Raw genomic sequence first — 18,322 nt, 5'->3', positions numbered from 1 at the left:
GTAGGGGCCTTGGCCTCAACTGAAGGGGAGAGTGGAGCAGGTTGGAAATATTATTGCAGAGAATGCAAAGCTGGGTGCTCAGAGCCATGGTTCCTAAAGTGAGTTCCCTGGCAGTAGCCTCACTATCACCTGGGATCTTATTAAAAATGCAGGTTTTTGGGTTCCACAGACCATGTTTTGACACCCTCTACCAGGTGATTCTGATGCAGCTCAGGTGTGGGAACCGCTGAACAAAGGCCCCAGCTGAGAATTGGGACCTTGAATTAAGAGATGGATGGCCTGTCCTTGGGGTTTCCCTCCTGCTGAGGTTTGGGTGAAGCACTGACAAGCAGTTCCCTGGGGTGTCAGGATGCTGACAAGAGGCTGGCTGGGCACTCAGTTGGGCAATTGAATAGTGAGATTGAAGAAGCTAAGCAGAGGTAGGGGTGCAGTTTCCATGGAAAGGGAGGAATCGGTCAGGGCTGGGGGCTGAAGGGCCATAGAAAGGACGGGAGGAATCGTAGGGCTTCTGAATACCTACCTGACCGGTGATTCTGACTGTGGCGCTGCTGAGTTACTCAGGGGTACTGACCTTTGCCATCACAAAAGTATGGTCATTTTAACTTTTGCTGTCCCTCTGAACTCAGGGAGTTCTTATTCCTTCTGATCCTGGGCACTCGTTCCAGAACCATTGTTCACAGACTGAGTTTGGCATTTGTGTCGGCCTTATTTTCTGTCCTAGGCTCCAGAATCGAATGCCAGCTCTATAGCCTCAATGAGGCCCGCCCAGGAGGAGCAGTTGACGACCCCCCCTGGGAAGGTGATGAACATCAGTTCCCGGAGTCCACGCTGCCCTCGAAACCAGTCTGCCCTTCGCAACAACAAGACCTTCTCTCCCAGCTCTGCGCCTTGCCCCTCCTCAGGTGAGATTGGCAGCCACTTTCACCCAGATCCCACCATCCTGGGCATCCCACTGGGCACGGGGGCTATGCAAGGGCTGAAAGTGTGGGGATGCCTAAGGCCCGACCCCATTCAGTCAGTCACGCTCCAGTGGGCAAGGTGACGATAACAGAAATTGCCACCTCTTCGAGTTGGGGGTTGAGTGCAGGCATGTCACCAAGGGCTTTGGGGTCCTAGGGTGCAGGAGCCAGTGGGAAACATGGAGTAGCTGTTGCCAGTTAGTTCACTGTTGGGGACTGTGTTTTCTGAGGTCAGCAAAAGCCTTCATAACATGCTGAGTTGGTGGCTTAAAGTCTAAAAAGGATTGGTTCTTTTTTTTGTTTTGTGTCGTTTTTATCAGTATAGAAGTCTTTTATTATTTTTTCACACTTATCATGCCATGAATTCATAGGGAATAGGTTCCAGCAGCTCAGGCTCCTTTCCATTAGTTATCACACAGTGTGCTTCTCTGGGTGGAGCAGGATGACGCTTCAGTTGAACCCAGGTACCTTTCTCTTTGGCTTCCTTCTTTTTCTGATCATTTTCCTTCACACGTTTCAGGAAGCTATCTCGACTCTTTAAGTGCTTAATATGCTCAACACGTACATTAATTCTCTTGGCAAGAATCTTGCCCTTAACTTGCTTGTTTACAACTATGCCCACCGCATGCTGGGTGACATTGTAGACTTCCAGTTTTGCTATGGTAACATTTGTGGGGCATTCCTTTTTGAACAGTGCCCATTCCCTTGATGTCTACAATATCACCTTTCTTGTAGATTTGCATGTATGTAGCCAAAGGAACAACTCCATAGCGGGTACCTCTCCTCTTTCCCTTTGTGTTAGTCATTTTGGCGAATTACTGAAAGATGGCGATTCCGGCCGAAAAGAAGCAAGGATTGGTTCTTTATGAACCTTCTAGACACTGTCTTTCTTTACATATAAAATATTAGAGTAGCCCTGACAGGCATGGCTCAGTGGGTTGAACATCATCCTACCAAAGAAAAGTCGGCAGTTTGATTCTGATCAGGGCACATGTCTGGCTTGTTGGCCAGGTCCCCGGATGGGGGTGTGCAAGAGGCAACTGATCAAGTGGCAACCAGTCGATGTTTGTCTCACACATTGATGTTTTTCTCCGTCTCTTTCTTCCTCCCTCTTCCTCTGTCGAAAAATAAATTTGAAAAATCTTCTAAAAATAAAATAAAATAATAGAGTAAAGAAGCCTTAGTTCAGGGATTTTTCAGCAGTATAACACAAGCCTTGGAAAGAATCTGACCTGCCAGTCCACTGTGTTTCTTTGCCCCAGTTGTTTCTTTGTTTTAGATTGTATTTATTTATTTTTAGAGGGGGAGGGAGAAAGAGAAGAAACATTGATGTGCAGGACAAACATCAATTTGTTGTCTTTAGCATGCTCACAACTGGGTCCTGCCCCATAACCCAGGCATGTACCCTGACCAGGAACTGAGCCGGTGACCTTTCAGTTCGCAGGACAGTGCCCCACCCACTGAGCCACGACAGTTAGGGCTGTCTGGGAGACATTTAAATTTAGGGTCTTAAATTGGGTTACTGGGTACATAAACCTAGGATCAACATGACTTGTTTCCCTGAGGCATCAGTTTTCTTTCCTTAGTATTTTTTAGTAAAACAGATTAATTATCATGGCTAGCATCGGGAATTTTAAGTTAAAAAAACACGTGCATTATGCTCTGTGGCCCTGCCCTGTGGGCCCCTGGCATAAGTCTGCGCTATGTGTGCCTAAGCCCGACTCCTTCCTCTCACTCACCAAAGTCTTGTAACTTCCTGAGACTGACCTGATGAGATGGGGGTGTCTGGGGATGCAGGGACAGCAGGGGCTGAGGGCTGGCACATTTCTTTGTGTCCTGTGACGCAGAAGACTTCCACATGAGGCGTGAAGAGTGTCGTAACTGCTCCTTTAGGCAAACTTTCTTGCTGCAGAACCTCGACCTTCCTGGACATCTTGAACATCCACACCGGCCAGGTTCTCTGCAGTGATGACTAATGTATGGGGCATCATACAAGAAGCAAGGTGGCCCTGCCTCTGTTCTTACTCTGATCTAGATGGGTGCCCCAAAACCTGTGGTAACGTTCTGACTGATGAGATCTAGTGTTCTGGTGTGTTAACAGTTCTCTAGGGCATAAGTCAACCTTTTTCATCTCACAGAACACAAACTATTTAGTAAAATTCGGCAGCACACCAAAAAATATATTTTTTGTCCATCTGACCAAAACAAAAGCTATAATTTTGATTCATTCACACCAGACGGCTATTGTGTTGGCTGTTGTCATTTTTGAATTTGATAATCTAAGGGAAAAGAGGTATGTGCCCCTGGCTAAGTAGTTGGGTATTATATGTTTTAAAACTTATGTGGCATGGTTGGAAATCCCTGCTCTAGGGTTATTTTCCATTCAGAGAATTTCACTAGCTTTTTGTTTTCTCTAACTTACCACATTGGGGAAAACCTACATGTTAAGTGCTTGAAGATCCCATTTCCTTGAGAGTACTTCATAGGGGCTTTCAAGAAAACCGGGCTTCTTCAGTGTCGGGTTCAAAACCTCCTGCAGTTCTTATTTTTGTTTCTCCCCACCTTTATCTTGTTTCATTGCTATAGCTCACGAGGAAGGCAGCAACACACAGTGAATTGGTGGTTCTCACAGGTAGAGGCATAGTACTTGATGATAGGGCTATTTGTATAGTCTTTCTGTTTTTAAAATTTTTTAATTCTTTTAATATCCATTCTCTTTCTGAATTGAGGATGCTTCTAGACCAGTGCACCTGCAGTACCGGAATCCATCCTAGTGCTTAGAACACCTGGTCCCTGGGTGCCATGAGTGTCAATATAAACTCACAGATTTGCAAATAATAATAAGAGAAAGAGATCTATTCTACCCTGAGTCAAGGGTGCTTTGAGGCAGCATCTACAATAATAAAAAAGTTAGTAGAATCCCAAGATACAGGTTCCTAATAAATATTTTCTGTCCTTCTATCTCTTGAGTCTGTGTTTTGTATGATTAGAGATTTAGACCACATATCAGCAAGCTATGGCCCACAGCCTACGTGTTGTAAATAAAGTTTTCTTGGCACATAGCTGTGCTCTCTGGCGCATACACTAGTTGTCTGTAGCTGCCTTTGTGCTACAATGACAGAGCTGAGTTTAGCAGAGGCTGTGTAAGCCCACAAAGAAACGTTTCTTGTCTGACTCTAAAGAGAGGGTTTGCTGACTCCTGGTCTGCAGTAGATGTTTTGGTAGTTCTTCTGGCTCTGAAAAAGGAAGGCATAGCTGCCCTTCCCACTAAGTATCAAAAGTGGTAAAGTGCCTTTATCCTGTCCTCTCAGGCAACAGCTGTTGATCTTACCATGGAAACTGGAATTTCAGGAAGATGGAAAAGCAGGTTTTATGGGACTAAGATACAGGGCATTCCTTCCCAAGAAACTGAACACATTATCAGGAATTTTTACTGATTTTCTTCCCATTAGAACTCTATTCACAATGGAGATATTGCCAGGTGACTGTAGCTGTACTCACTTCCCCTCTTCCTTTTCTAGGTTTGAGAAACCCTCCAAGACCCCTCTTGGTGGCTGGTCCCTCTAGTACAGGAAGCAGTGATTCAGATGGTGGCCTTTTTGCTGTCCCAACAACTTTGCCACCCAACAGTCGACACGGAAAGCTCTTTTCTCCCAATAAAGAGACGGAATTGACTTTCCTTCAGCATCTGAACTCCATCAGTGTAAGTGCAAGGACCGTAGCCCCCTGCTTGCCTACTAACGGTTTGTTGTTTGAAAACACTCTCAGGGAATGGACACTGTTTTCCTCACAGATGCAGTCGGATTTCTTCTTGCCAAAGCCCCGGAAATTGCAGAACCGGCACCTACGGAAGCCACTGGTGGTCCAGGTCAGGAACCCTGGTCATGGCTGGCCTTCCACTAGCCAAGCTGCCAGACATGCTTTTTCTTCCATGTCTCGGGTGTTCACCTGAAATGGGGAATCCTTGTCCCTTTCTTCCTTCTAAATAGGATAAATAAAGTAATAACTGTTCCACAATACCTGAAACTAAAGATAATCTTTGCACAGTGTGCAAACCACTTGCAATAAAGACAAAGTTCTGGGGATTCAAGTCCCAGGAATGTTCCAGATTGGTTTATAGTTGAGAACTCTCAGAACATCTCTTTATAAATATGTAGTCAGTAGAAGCAGTTGGCAAGGTAAAAGGATTGGTCAGAGGCTAAACTTCATCAGCATGCGTAACGATAAACACTGGGGGGGATCTGTAGATGAAATGCAGACCAGAGAGGAGATCCAGGAATAAGCTGCACAAGAGAGAGGGCAGTTTTATTTGGAAGTAAAAAGATAAAAGAGTGAAGCTGGAATTCTGAAATGACTGTGGGCTTAGAAAGTTATGAATATGCATTGTTTTGGGATTACTGCATAGTTCTTTTGTTAGACTCTTAGAAATCTCTTTAATATTAATTTACTTAGAAATGAGAGATTGCATGATGGGTCTTAGGAAGGAAGATGTATTCTAAATCCCAAATGTTTTTTTATATGTGCGCAGACTACAAGTTGGCTCTTGAACAACGTAGTGGTTAGGGGTACTAACCTCCTACACAGTCAAAAATCCGTATATGACTTTTGACTCCTCCAAAACTTAAGTTGTGCATCAGTATGTGCAAGGGAATGGTTCCGGGATGCCCCACAGGCACCAAAATATGCATATACTCAAGTCCCTCTATAAAATGGTAGAGAACGATGCGTACAGTCAGCCCTCTGCATCCATGGACTTTCAACCGTGGATCAAAAATAGTACAGGTAGTTATTCAAAAAAATATATGTGTATGAGTGGACCTGCAGAATTGAAATCCATGTTTTAGGGCCATCTTAAGTTAGTGTTAATGCATTTTGTTTTAGTATATTTGATGAACTATTTTTACAGCTTTATTGATATATAGTTCATGTGTACTATAAAGTTCACCCATTTAAAGTGTACAGTTCAATGGTTTTTAAGTATATTCATAGGGTTGTGCAACCATGGCCAGAACACTTTCACCACCCAGACAGAAACCCTGTATTTATTACCTACATTGCCCCCTCTGCCAACCCCTGGCAACCACAAATCCTCTTTCTGTCTCTGTGGATTTGCCTGTTCTGGGCATTCATATGAGTAGAATCAAACACAATATGTGGTCTTTTCCATTTATCCTCACCTGAGGACACTTTTTCATTGCTTTCAGAAAGAGAGAGGAAGAGGAACATTGAGGTGAAAGAAATATTACTTGCCTTTTTATATGCACCCTGATCGGGAATCAAACCGGTGACCCTTTAGTCTATGGGATGATGCTCCAACCAACTGAGCCACACCCTTTATTGTTTTCATAAGAAGTTAATTAGCACACACCCAGCCATTTATTTCCCTGCTGTCCACAGCTGTTTTCGTACCACCGGGGTGGAGATGAGTAGCTGTAACAGAGACCACCCTAAAATATTTCTCACCTAGTCCCCTCTGAAAGTGCATTTGGAGCAGAGCGGGCACGTCTTCAGTTCCTCACCTTTTTAACACGTCGCCACACCGCCTCACAGCAGCCACGCAGACCTGATGACCCTGTCAAGTTTGCAGCCCCAGTAGCACTTCCTCTGCTCTTTGCCAACACCTTGGCACGCCTCTGATGGACATGGAGATTTCCTTTGTCAGCAAAGAGGCGGCAGTGCCCCCCAGAGCTGGAGGTCCTTGGGACACTTTTGGGTCAACAGCTACTTTCTGTTAATGTTTAACTTCAAAGAGTAACCATTTCAGTAATTAATATTTCTTTAGATGCTATTCGTCACATTGGAACTTAATTATTCACACACAGGAGCCCCGGGCAGATAGGGAGGAGTGGTCACTGGGACTGTCAGATGGGGTGGAGGGCCTCAGGCCCTTAGCCTGTGTGTGTTTTAGGCAACAACTTTTACTTTCTTCACCCCAAATTTGAGAAGGCCCAGAATAAGATTTGTAACAGTTCACATTGAGTGGTTATAAACAGATATGTGTGGCTAGTTACATTCCAGCCAAATCCGGAAGAACATTCTGGATTAACAGTAGGTGGTTCTGACAATCCTCCAATTTCCCTCGGGGAAGATTTGACCTCTTGGCTTTTTTCAGAGAGGACCCATTGTTTAGGGCTTTGTATCCATAGGATATATTTATCCTCGGACTTTTCCAGGTATCCTTGGGTCATTAGCTCTAGAACAGAACCATCGGGTTACACTCAACTTGCTGTTTACTGGAATATCCATTTATAACTCTATGTTGGTTTCCTGAGTGATTTTTGGTGTTGGAGTCTTTTTATCTCCTGATTATTGGCAGTTTTCCCTTCACAGAGAACCCTGCTTCCTAGACCGTCTGAAAACCAGTCCCACAACGTCTGCTCCTTCTCTATCATGTCAAATTCCTCCATCACTGGTAAGCACTGGGGCTACTGGGGTTGACTTTTCACTCCTTCTTACTTGCATGTGAACTCTTCTTTGGGAATGGCAGGCGTTTGCTTTCACAGATCTTGGAATGACATTTCCAGCGTTCCTTTGTCCATTCTGTCAGCAGACACTGAGTGTGCCCCTTAGCTGGGCCTGGGCTACAATACAGGCTGGCGTGAACCTCTTGACAGGTGGTATACAGGCAGCTTCCTTCAAAGGTGGGCTTAGGTGGCCCTGTTAGAGAAGCTTTGCTTAGTTTGGTCCACCACTCTCTGATGTCTTGTGAGGCTTTTTTGTTTGTTTGTTTTATTCTTTGGAGTAGGTATGATCTTGGGGTATACAACTCAGGCCTTCATAGGTCTCCAAGGTCAGTGAGTGCCCTGGTTCTTTGAGGTACATTTTCTTACTTCAGTGAGAATCGTTTAGTGAAACACATACTCTGTGATTTAGCTTTTTAATTATTCTTGTTTGTTTGTTTTTTAATTTTTTTTTTTCTCCTTTTAGAGAGAGGGAAAAGGAGGGAGGAAAAGAGGGAGAGAAACATCTATCAGTTGCCTCTCGCACACCCCCAACCAGGCACCTGGCCTGCAACCCAGGCATGTGCCCTGATCAGGAATTGAACCGGTGACCTTTTGCTCTGCAAGATAATGCCCAGGCCACTGAATCACACCAGTGAAGGCCCAGTCTTGATTTTGACATTTCAGACTTACTTAACTGCTAGACCCAGAGAGCTGTTGATTGCTTTTTCTCATGCCTCCTTTTCATCTGCAGAAAGCTCAGTAAGAAAGAGCCCAATTGCAGAGGCAGGATCTGAGTCCCAAGATGTGATGATCTGATTTCCTCAGAGAAGCTTGTAGCTTAGCTCAGGTGTGCCTCACGCTTCAAGGGCCATCACCAGAGGATGACAGTGCTGACTGCAGACAGCCCCCAAGGGGCACAGTGGTGCTGCCATCACGGATGCTAGAGTTTTCTCCTCATTGGGGGTTTGTTTGACCTCTGACTTCTTTAAGTTAGCACATATTTGCATTGTTCAGTGGTTTCCACCTTCACTTAGCTCCCATGGTCCCAACTGGCTGTGAAGCAAACCCTCTGTAGCTCCCACCATGCACTGGGGGAAATGGGCTTAATATGGCTGCTTCTGTTCTTGTTCTCACAGGGAGAGGCTCGTTCCGGCCCATCCAGTCCTCCCTGACCAAAGCGGCTCTATCTCGGCCAATCATGCCCAAGGTCCTTCCGCCCCAGGCCACGGGCCACCTGGCCAGTAAGTTTCTGTGACCAGCATGGTGACAGACACCATGAGGGTTCTGAGTGATGTTTCTGTTTTCTTTTTCCCCAGATCATTCTGTCTTAGTATCCTCCAGAGAGAACAGAAAAGCCATTGCCCTTGCTTGTTAAAACAAGGCATGAGGGAAAGGCTGTTCCTATGAGCCCTGTGGAGCATGTCTTGGGATGTCAGTAGAGCTCAGATTGGCATGTCTTTTCTGTTGCCAGGTGCTGTTGACTTAGCAGCTACAAGTGCTGGCATTATCCCCGGGAGCCCCCTCCCCGTCTTGGATGCTGAGGGCTTGTCTGGCATCTCTCCACTGTCTTCAGATGAGGCGACAGCTACCCTCTCGGGTCAAGACTCGACTGGCACCCACGAAAATACAGACCCCATCCCTGTTGTGGGGGTGAGTGTATAGAAGGGCTTCTCTGAGTTAACACCAGTTTTTGGAATGGGTCGTTCACTCTTCAGAGGGACAAGAACCAAAATAATGGAATTGAGGGCATGCTGGACTCCAGTTTTGCCTCAGGAGGGGACAGGTCTGAAGGGCTTGAAGACAGTTGCTAAACCAGGGAGGATATGGCATGAGTGAGCGCCATATAGCTCAGAGGGGAGAGCCATGGAAGGAGACAGAGTGGGGACAGGCTTGCTGGTTGATGCTGGAGAATCCAGAACTGAGACAGGCAAGATCTATATGTCAGCAGACTTCTCAGATGTCAGCTTGGTCTGAGAAGGAACATTAATCAAGTTGGCCAACAGTGGGCTTAGTATCCCCTGACCAGCACTCCTCTCCGCCTTTGTCACACTCTGGTTTCATAGCCCAGCCCTGCCTGAGCACTATGAGGTTTTGAATTAACAGCCTTAAGTGCAGCATCTTGTTGGCCCACCCTCTGGAAGCGGTGGGCTTGCTTGTCCTCACAGGAAGAATTTCCAACCTAGAACACAATGTGTTCCTGTGCTGCTGGTTGTTTAGAAAGCTGGGGAGTAGAACAGCTCTTTCCTCAGGAGCTTAATGGCTCGCTAGCCTTTGGGCGGAGTTCTGGCAGGCTGTGTGTAGGGGCTCTTTGGCATTCATGGTGTTCTTTTCTTATAGGGTACAAGCGATCCATTTATTAGCATCCCCTCAAGGCCTGAGCAGGAGCCAATGACAGACGGTTTCCAGGTAATATGTGCTGCTGGCTGCTGAGCAAAGTAGCTGCCACAGGAGCCCCTCCAGTGCTGAGTCCCCATCCTCGTGGTCCTACCAGACGACCTAGCATCCCTGCTGTGGACTGCCAGATGTGACAAGGACACATGGACGCCCAATGGCTTTGTCCTTCCATTGTCTAGATAGAAAGAACACACATTTCCCACCATTCAGACACAGTTCTGGAAGAGCACGGTTTCTTGAACTAAGGAGAGGAAGTCATCAGCTGGTAGCAGCACTCCGTGGCACACCCCTTCTGCCTGGGTGTTACCAGCTGTCTTGCCATCAGGTGAAGCAGGTCCAGAGTACCAGGGCACCCTGGCCAAGGCCACCCTGTCCTGCATCCCCAGAGTGGTTTCTAGAGAAGTAAATCCCTCAGTGTGTTTCTTACTGGAAAGGAAGAGATGCCCTCTAGCGTTATCACCTCTCTGTTGACTTGTCCATCACTTTGTTACCACCTGTGGGACTGGGGTTGATTTTTTGTTGTTGTTGTTGTTCCTTATTAGGGATTGATTGTGTCTGAACAATTACCCATCTTCCACCAGGGTTCGCCTGTCCTCGCCTTATCGGAGCTGTCCAAGGCTCCTCTCCACAATGGACTTTCCACCTCACCCTTGGCAGAGGGCTCCAGCACTCGGCTCTCTCCACCTAACGTTTCTGCTCTGCTGGATATCTCCCTGCCTGGCCCGCCTGAGGACGTGCTCTCGCAGGGAGAGCCTGCCACTCAGATCAGCGACTCCATCATTGAGATTGCCATCAGCTCCGGCCAGTATGGTAATATTCCTGCACACTCTTCTTGGAATCAGTTCCCCGTTAGGATAGGAGATCCAGGCTTGCCCTTGACCTCCCATCTGAATATTTGCCAAACCTGCTGGGTATGTTCCCATTTCACTCTCAGTTTTGCATATCAAGCACTTGCCTTGGCCAGCAGAATCAGAGGCAACACAGGTCGATGAGGTACAGCTAGGGCCTGCAGCTGTTTATGGTCTGGAGGGACAACTCCTGACCTTGAGACCAGCAGCAGGCCAACGAGGCCTCTCCAGCCTGAAGATTAGATGGGACATTGTCCCAGTTCATTACGAATCTGGGTAGATACCTTTGGGTTTTGCATGTTCCAAGAGAGGGTGGGTCAGGTGTCCTGGTAGCAGTGATGTGATGGGCACTTACTGGTATGATTCAGGCCATAGATTCAGATTGAGCTAACTTCACAGCCTGGCAGTGCATGGCTGTGAGCAGGTCATTGGTTCTTTTGTGAACTGGGAGTAGCATGCACTTCACAAGGCTATTGTAAGCACCTATGAAAGGATTTAGGTGAAGCTCTGGGCATAAGGCCTGGCTCCATCAGTGATAGCTATGGCTATTTTCATTCCCTAAGATGGTCATGTGTCCCTGCTGCAAGGGGGATCACCTTCACAGACCATATTGTTCATCCATTATGGGGGTTCCAGAAGGGTCCTGGATCTCCAGAGTTCAGTGGCACACAGCTGTGCTGACTCACTGCCTTAGTGGAAGATAAGGGAAGTGGAGTGCTATTCACCCCATATGGCAAATCTGACCTAGGATTTTGGTTGACAGGTGAAGGAGTCCCTCTTTCTCCAGCAAAACTAAATGGCAGTGACAGTTCCAAGAGTCTCCCCTCCCCATCCAGCAGCCCGCAGCCAGACTGGATTGCCTCCCCAACCCATGACCCCCAGTGGTGCCCCAGCGACCCCACGGACTCATCCCTCAGCAGCTTGTTTGGTGAGTGTCTGTGGAGGGCACCCAGGTCTCTGTCCCAGACCAGCAGGGGTCAAGCACGTCTCCACATGGTGAACTTGATGGGGGGACTAGAATCTGGATTCTCCGTGCTGTCTGACAGAGCTCCCACTAGGACTGTTGGCTTGTTTTCCAGGGTATATTTTTTCTGCTTATATATGAGAGAATATTCAGATGTTCAGTGTGCAATTGACTGAGCTTTGGCAAACACACCCTGGTAACCCACAGCACAGTTGAGATTTAGCCCTCATCCATGTCCTCATGCAGTCCCCCTGTGCCCTTCTGCAGTCCAGCCAGCTGTCCTGGCCCCTCCCCTACTAGGGCCTTCCTCTCTTTTTGCCAGTGGCAGGGTAGAAGAAATTGGCTCTTTATGCTCTTAGCTTCCCTCTTGTTTTTCCTCAGTAAAGTATTCTGATGTGGCCATTCCAGCTGTCTTGTGGTATGTTGACCACAGTTCGGCACGTTCACAGGATCTGTTCATCCTCACTGGGCACCAGGTGTTTGTGTGATGGGAAGGGGATGTTAGGAAAAGACACAATGGCCTCCATAGGAAGGACTCCTGGGACACATCTGGAATCCATGCACTTTGTGTTTTTAGAGAGCAGCAAGTACATACACGTGGCCATTGGACTGCAGCCCCAGAGAAGAGTGTGCTGTACACGTGTTGAACAGTGTAAGCACCCTGTTTGGATGCCACACCTAACAGCCCAGAATGTGGGCTTCGGGCTGGGCAAGTCAGGGACCGAGCACTCGATGAGTGTTTCTTGTTATATCAAGAGTCCCGTAGAACAGTATGGACATCTGCAAAGTCAAATACAAATAGTGAAAAATTGGAAACCCCCTTATGGAGGTGGGAGTGGTGACTGGAGATCAGAACACTGAGGGCCCCTGGAAATATGAGGCCAATTTATGTGTGATTCTGGGGACCCTCCAAGGCTCCCTGCTTGAGAAAAGCCAGGACAGCTATGGCTCTACACAAAGCACTGTGTGCAACCGTATAGGTAGATGCCTGCACGGGCCTGGCCAGGGCCACCTCCAGCCATCAGCATCCTTCTCTTGGCCTGGGGCTGACCAAGCCAGTCTCAGGGCTTATTCCCCCTTATCTTGGCAGCAAGTTTCATCTCCGATAAGGGACGGAAGATGCTGCCAACTCCAGTGGGAACCCACAGTGGCACCTCCTTGTTGGGCCCCAGCCTGCTAGATGGAAACTCAAGAGACTCGTTTGTGTCCAGGTCCCTGGCCGATGTAGCAGAGGTAAGTGTACAACCTTATGCCTCAACTAGACTTCCAGCCCTTGTTCCAGATGTGGCCACGTCCCTCCAGAAGACCTATTTGGTTATTAAGAACTATTCATCAAGATGTCAGAAACCAGGAGTCATGTCAAAAACCAGGAGTCAGCACATGTATATCCAGGTTTCTGACTTCTCAGAAGGGAAACTCCAGTGGCAAACAACAAAGTAGTAGCTGAACCCAGAAGGTGTCAAAACCTGGGAAGTCCTGTTGTCAGGGTTGACTGTGGGGACTCTGCAGACAGACTGGATCTGGTTGTGTCCTCCACCAGCTGCTTGACCTCAGACAGGTAATGCTGCCTCTTTGCAATGCTGATGCCATTGGTAGAGGAGGTAAGAGCACTTGTAGGTGGTTGTGTCATCAATGATGCTGCCTGACAGGAGGGGCCTTCGAGCAGCACCTCCCTGTGTCATTATTTGTCACTGCCCCCCAAGCAGGAGAAGGGGTTCTGCAGGAAGGGCACAGACATTCCCATGGGCTCCAGTCACGGTCAGGGCAATGACAATAGAAGTTACAGTATGGCAGACCCTTGATGTGCAAGCAAGACTCAGTTTGTGACCATCATCTTTGGACCAGAATGTCGTGTCCCTCTTTTTTAGGCCAGACTGCTCATGTAGCCACCTAGGCTCCATCCCACATGGTATGACTTACTTGAGCAAGAAAGGCTTACAAGGATGCGCACTTGTTGAACGAGTAGAGACAGGTACATTTAACTATAAGGCGAGGGACAAAGTAATGGGTGCTAGAAGAGAGATTTAGACAGAGGATATGCTTAAAAGGAAGAGAGTCCACAACTAGAATGCCACTTGGGTGGACTTGATCCTATTGTTAAAAGTCCTGGAGCAATACTTCCCAAGTTCTGGCTCCTTGGGATGCTGAGGTATTAGTGAGTGTCCCTCAAGAGTTTTATAGTAAGATTCTCGAGGGAAACCCTGGATTAGACAAGGCTCACCCAGTGGTGTCCCGTGGCCATTCAACTCTCAGTATCTTGATGTGAGTCTTAAGATGTGAGGAGCTTATGGGAAGGCTTTGGAGGATTTTAAGCTGACCCCTGACATGAATGGAAATTTCACCCAAATATGAATGAAACAGAACAATATAGTAAATATAGTAAATTCCCTCCCCCTCGATGAGCATTTCTGTGGTCAGAGAACCTTTATTTAGAGAACACCTTATGACTCTAATGTCCCCCAAGAGGCTGGTCTCTCTCCCTTCCTGTGTCTGTGTGGACATGGTTTATAAGCACCTAGCTCCTGTGAAGCCGGGCACTGCACAAACATCCCAAGATGACACTCTAGGGCTGTGCTATTTAAAGGTGGTCCACAGACCCAGTGTAGAACACCATGGACTTGTCAGAAGGGCAGACTGGGCCCACCCAAGACCCAACAAAACAGAACCTGAATTTCTACCAAGATCTGTGGGTGGCACATTGCACACAAAGGTAAGCAGCACAGAACAAAGGCCGGTGCTATTCATGAACTACTAAATCCATAGCCAGTAACACATATTTACCTGCAGAAATAGCAGGTGTTTGATCTGACCAGGAATTCTGCACACTCAAAAACGAGTGTTTTTAAAATGGTCCTTATCATCTAGAAGTGCAGTCTGAAACGTGTTGCTGAAATGATCTGATGGTGGTATCTGAATAAAAGTGGTGGGAGCAAGGAGTGTGTGGGAGAGGGTGGTTCTAGATTGGCCACAGATTGATTAAGCTGGATGTGTCGAGGGAAGACCGTCACTATTTGCTCTACTTTATGAAAGCAGATTTTATTTTTTTTCCTATTTCTCATAATAAAAGTTTTAAATTTCAGTTCAGGCCATAGCTCTACTCGGAATTTTCCAAGGCTTGGTTATTTCATTATATCATGTAGTTCATTAATGATGTGCAGGCACTGAGTGAATAAAACAAAGGCCCTTTTCCTCACGAGGCTTCCATTCCAGCAAAGGAGGCAGAGTGTAAACCCTGACAACTGTATGTTCCATGTATTTGTCCACAGAATAAAATACCAGTATCTAAGACCCTATTGTACACACTTGAGTCTTCCTCTCCTTGTCTTCAACTCTTTTCTCTACTCACTGTCACATCCACCAGCTTTCTTGTTAACGACAGAGCTAAAGCCTGTTCCCACCCCCAGCCTTTTGCTGTTTCTTCTGACAAGAGTGTGTTCCCTACCCCCATGGCAAACTCTGTCCCCTTTCTTCACTTAGGTCTCCAGCGGGCCACCCACAGTTTCTGCATTCCACTCTGCCATTTGTTTGTTCGACTATCTCTCACAGTCTCATGAACAGGGAACTGCCACTCAGATCCTGGCAACCAGATGTGCCAGGCTCACCGTGGCTCTCCTGCACACTTGTCAAAACAATGAGAGTTCAGGCTATAGCACATGGGCGGGGCCTCCATTACGGCCCTCCGGCCCTCCTCCTATGGACATTTTATTTTCTTACATCAAGAATATTTGCAGACACATTGGGAAGAAGAGGAGTGTCAGCAGGGTGTCAGTCTTTTGGGGGAAAAGGTTCTTTGAAGCTGTAGTTGCAGCAGTCAGAAAGTGGAGAGAGGCTGAAATGAAGGTGTATATATATTCTTCAGGGAGTATAGAGGTACAGAAACTATTATTTGGGCATTCTACAGAGGGAGATATTCTTGAGCTTGTTGATGGTCACTTTGATACCAAGATTGGACACAAAGTAGAGAGAGTTATTGAAAGATTGCAAACAGCATTGGGTGCTCAGCCAACAACAGTTGTTTCTAACAGATATAAGTCTAGCAGCCAGTGCTGCTGTGAAAACAAATGTACACATAGCTGTGGTGGTGAGACCTGGCAATGCAGGACTGACAGATGATGGAAAGACTTACTACCGCCTCATCAGGTCCTTCAGTGAACTGCACCTGCCTTCCTCAACCTAGAGGAGGATTTCTGATGAAGACCAAACTGTCTTCACAGAGTTGTCCATGTAGTCTAATTTTATTCTAATGGTAAAAGTAACTTTAAACATACATATAAATACACATACGTATGGAAGTATATATGTGTGTGTTCAGATTACCTTTCACAGGCACAGAAGTGGTGGGGGAAATCTCAGTTCATTGAAAAGGAAACTAATTTAAAGATGCTTTATATGTAAAAATTGTTTGAAACTACAACTCTCATGCTTTTTGAGAGCAAAATGTAGTTGATAGGAGAAACTACTATAATACAGATCCAGTGCGTTATGTTTATCAAGTTATGTACCGAAATGGAAAGATAGGTTTGAGAAGTTGTTCAGAAGTCTTGGTATTCTAAAAACTAGAAGTATTTCAAAGACTTACTCCTAATAATAATTCATCTCGCCTTTTAATTTTGAGCTAGAAGATTACAGCAGCTGAATTTCAAAATATTAGCTTCCTCACATACAAAAGGCAAAGTTATTTATTTTTGTTCCAAAAGAGACAAAATTGGGAAAGGAAGCTTATTTGAATCCTGATCAATCAAACATCTATTTCTTAAGAAACTTGCTAATCATTATGGCACCCTCAGCAAGCAGTTGCCTTATGAGTGGAAAAGGTGCACTGATGTTACAAGTAAAACAGAAATATTGTTCCTAACATCTCAATGTCTTTTTTTTTTTTTCTTTTCTTTTTTTTAGATTTCATTTATTTCTAGAGAGAGGGGAAGGAAGGGAGAAAGAGAGGGGGAGAAGCATCGATGTGTGATTGCCTCTCACACGCCCCCAACTGGGGACCTGGCTTACAACCCAGGAATGTGCCCTGACTGGGAATCAAACCAGCGGCCCTTTGGTTCACAGGCCAGCACTGAATCCACTGAGCCACACCAGTCTAGGGCTTAACATTCTTAACAAAACCGTTCTAATCCTGCCAGTTGTTATCACTGTTAGATTTTATAGTTGCCTTTCTAACTTCTTCTTACTCAGCTTGAGGTTATATGTAAATGCTGTTTACTAGTTTAAAAAGTTTACTGAAATCAGTTTATAAGACCTAGAAAAGCCCTACTATATACTATTTTCCTCGAAATGAATGTGAGAAATATAAATTTTCTAACAGCATTATTCTGGTTCAGTTATAATGGGACGTCATGTTAATTTCATGTTGTGATTAATAAAAGCATTTTCTTCTTCACTCAAACAGAAAAAGAGAGAGTTCAAAACAATGAGCTTTTTTGAGATTCTTCCCAGAGTGTTGGGCTGCTGTTACATGACAAGTTGATGAGAGATTACAATCTTCACTGTAGACAGACCTCAGGTCTCATGTTCATCTGCCTTCTACTGAAGTCCCAGTGGTGGCCATTCTCCTCCAGTCTAGATGGCAGACCACCACTAGCTGATATGGTCTTGCCTTGTGTCCTCTGCCTACAGGTCGTGGATTCCCAACTGGTGTGCATGATGAATGAAAACAGCGTTGATTATATATCTCGGTTCAACGACTTGGCCCAGGAGCTGTCCATTGCCGAGCCCAGCCGCCGAGAGGTTCTGTTTGATGGCAGTGGAGGTGCACCCCCTGTCGGCGACCTATCCCAGTGAACTTACCTTGTATTGGGGGCATCCTAGAGGCATCATTGGAGGGCTTGTGGGGCTGGCGATCCTCAACTGTGGTAGGTATAGCCCTCTTCAGACTAGAAAAATACAAATCAAGGTCAGGGCCCCCAGAAAATGGTCAGAATAGAGACACCTCTACACCCCAGAATATGCAACATGCTGAAAGCCGTGTCCCAACAGGAAGAGAGGGCAGATGAGGCTAAGTTCTGGAAGGGTCAATATCAGACATTACTGTGGCCTTGGGGCAGTTCTTCACCAGTTGTGGGATCTCATATTGGGGTCTGCATAATGACCACATCTCCACCCAGGCTTCTGTCTTGGTTGTGTTGGACAGTGCAGTGGGTTTTAACTTTCTGGAAGAAAGGAGTGTGCCCTGGTGTAGTTGTTACGCCCTGGAGAGTTGTAATCTCCCTGCTTTTTGCAGGGAGGCTCCAGACCATAGCTGCATTCTTCCTGCCAAACCTGTGCCACACTTTGGTTGTTTCTCTGCAGAGTGATGATGGAGGGGGATGGAGTCAGGGGAACAGCTACGCCTGGCCTGGGCTTTGCCTGGTGATACCTGCACCCATAGACAGCGGACACTTCAGGGGACACTGATCACAGGGCAGCAGAAGGGTCCCAGGGCAGTGTAACAGGTGCCATCACCCCAGAAATACTGATCCTTGCTTGGTGCTTCCCTATCTATATGTGTGTTCCGAACAGGAAAAGGAAAGAAACACATCATCTTCTTAAATGTATGGACTTAGAAAAAATCTTGTTAATCTGGTTGGAGAATGTTTTTCCTGTTTTAAGAATTAGACAATGAAGAGGTAAAGGTTTAGTTGGTTTCCTTCCTCCATCCATCTACAAGTTTCTTCTAGGTGATCTACGATGTTACTTCTCTTTATTGGGATGATCCCTAAGCACTTGTTT

At 46.3% G+C, this 18,322-nt stretch overlaps 1 protein-coding gene and 1 pseudogene across 1 annotated transcript in view; one reads left to right on the top strand and one right to left on the bottom strand.

Annotated features, from left to right (window-relative positions):
- Positions 1 to 17,775, top strand: part of CRAMP1 (cramped chromatin regulator 1) — a 67,545-nt gene extending 49,770 nt beyond the window's left edge. Inside the window, exons 11-21 of the mRNA XM_090277304.1 lie at positions 722 to 902; positions 4,481 to 4,662; positions 4,753 to 4,827; positions 7,290 to 7,371; positions 8,539 to 8,643; positions 8,874 to 9,052; positions 9,740 to 9,808; positions 10,378 to 10,606; positions 11,408 to 11,572; positions 12,699 to 12,841; positions 17,231 to 17,775. Of these exons, the coding sequence (XP_090133430.1) occupies positions 722 to 902; positions 4,481 to 4,662; positions 4,753 to 4,827; positions 7,290 to 7,371; positions 8,539 to 8,643; positions 8,874 to 9,052; positions 9,740 to 9,808; positions 10,378 to 10,606; positions 11,408 to 11,572; positions 12,699 to 12,841; positions 17,231 to 17,395 (1,575 nt within the window). The 3' untranslated portion in view covers positions 17,396 to 17,775. The remainder of the gene's footprint in view (positions 1 to 721; positions 903 to 4,480; positions 4,663 to 4,752; positions 4,828 to 7,289; positions 7,372 to 8,538; positions 8,644 to 8,873; positions 9,053 to 9,739; positions 9,809 to 10,377; positions 10,607 to 11,407; positions 11,573 to 12,698; positions 12,842 to 17,230) is intronic.
- On the bottom strand, positions 1,285 to 1,788 carry LOC150009486 (large ribosomal subunit protein eL21 pseudogene; annotated as a pseudogene).
- Positions 17,776 to 18,322: the final 547 nt, after the last annotated feature.

This window comes from Furipterus horrens, unplaced genomic scaffold (assembly GCF_987537825.1).
Source record: "Furipterus horrens unplaced genomic scaffold, mFurHor1.1.pri manual_scaffold_5, whole genome shotgun sequence".
Classification (NCBI taxonomy): domain Eukaryota; kingdom Metazoa; phylum Chordata; class Mammalia; order Chiroptera; family Furipteridae; genus Furipterus; species Furipterus horrens.
This window is presented reverse-complemented; position numbering and strand designations above follow the sequence as displayed.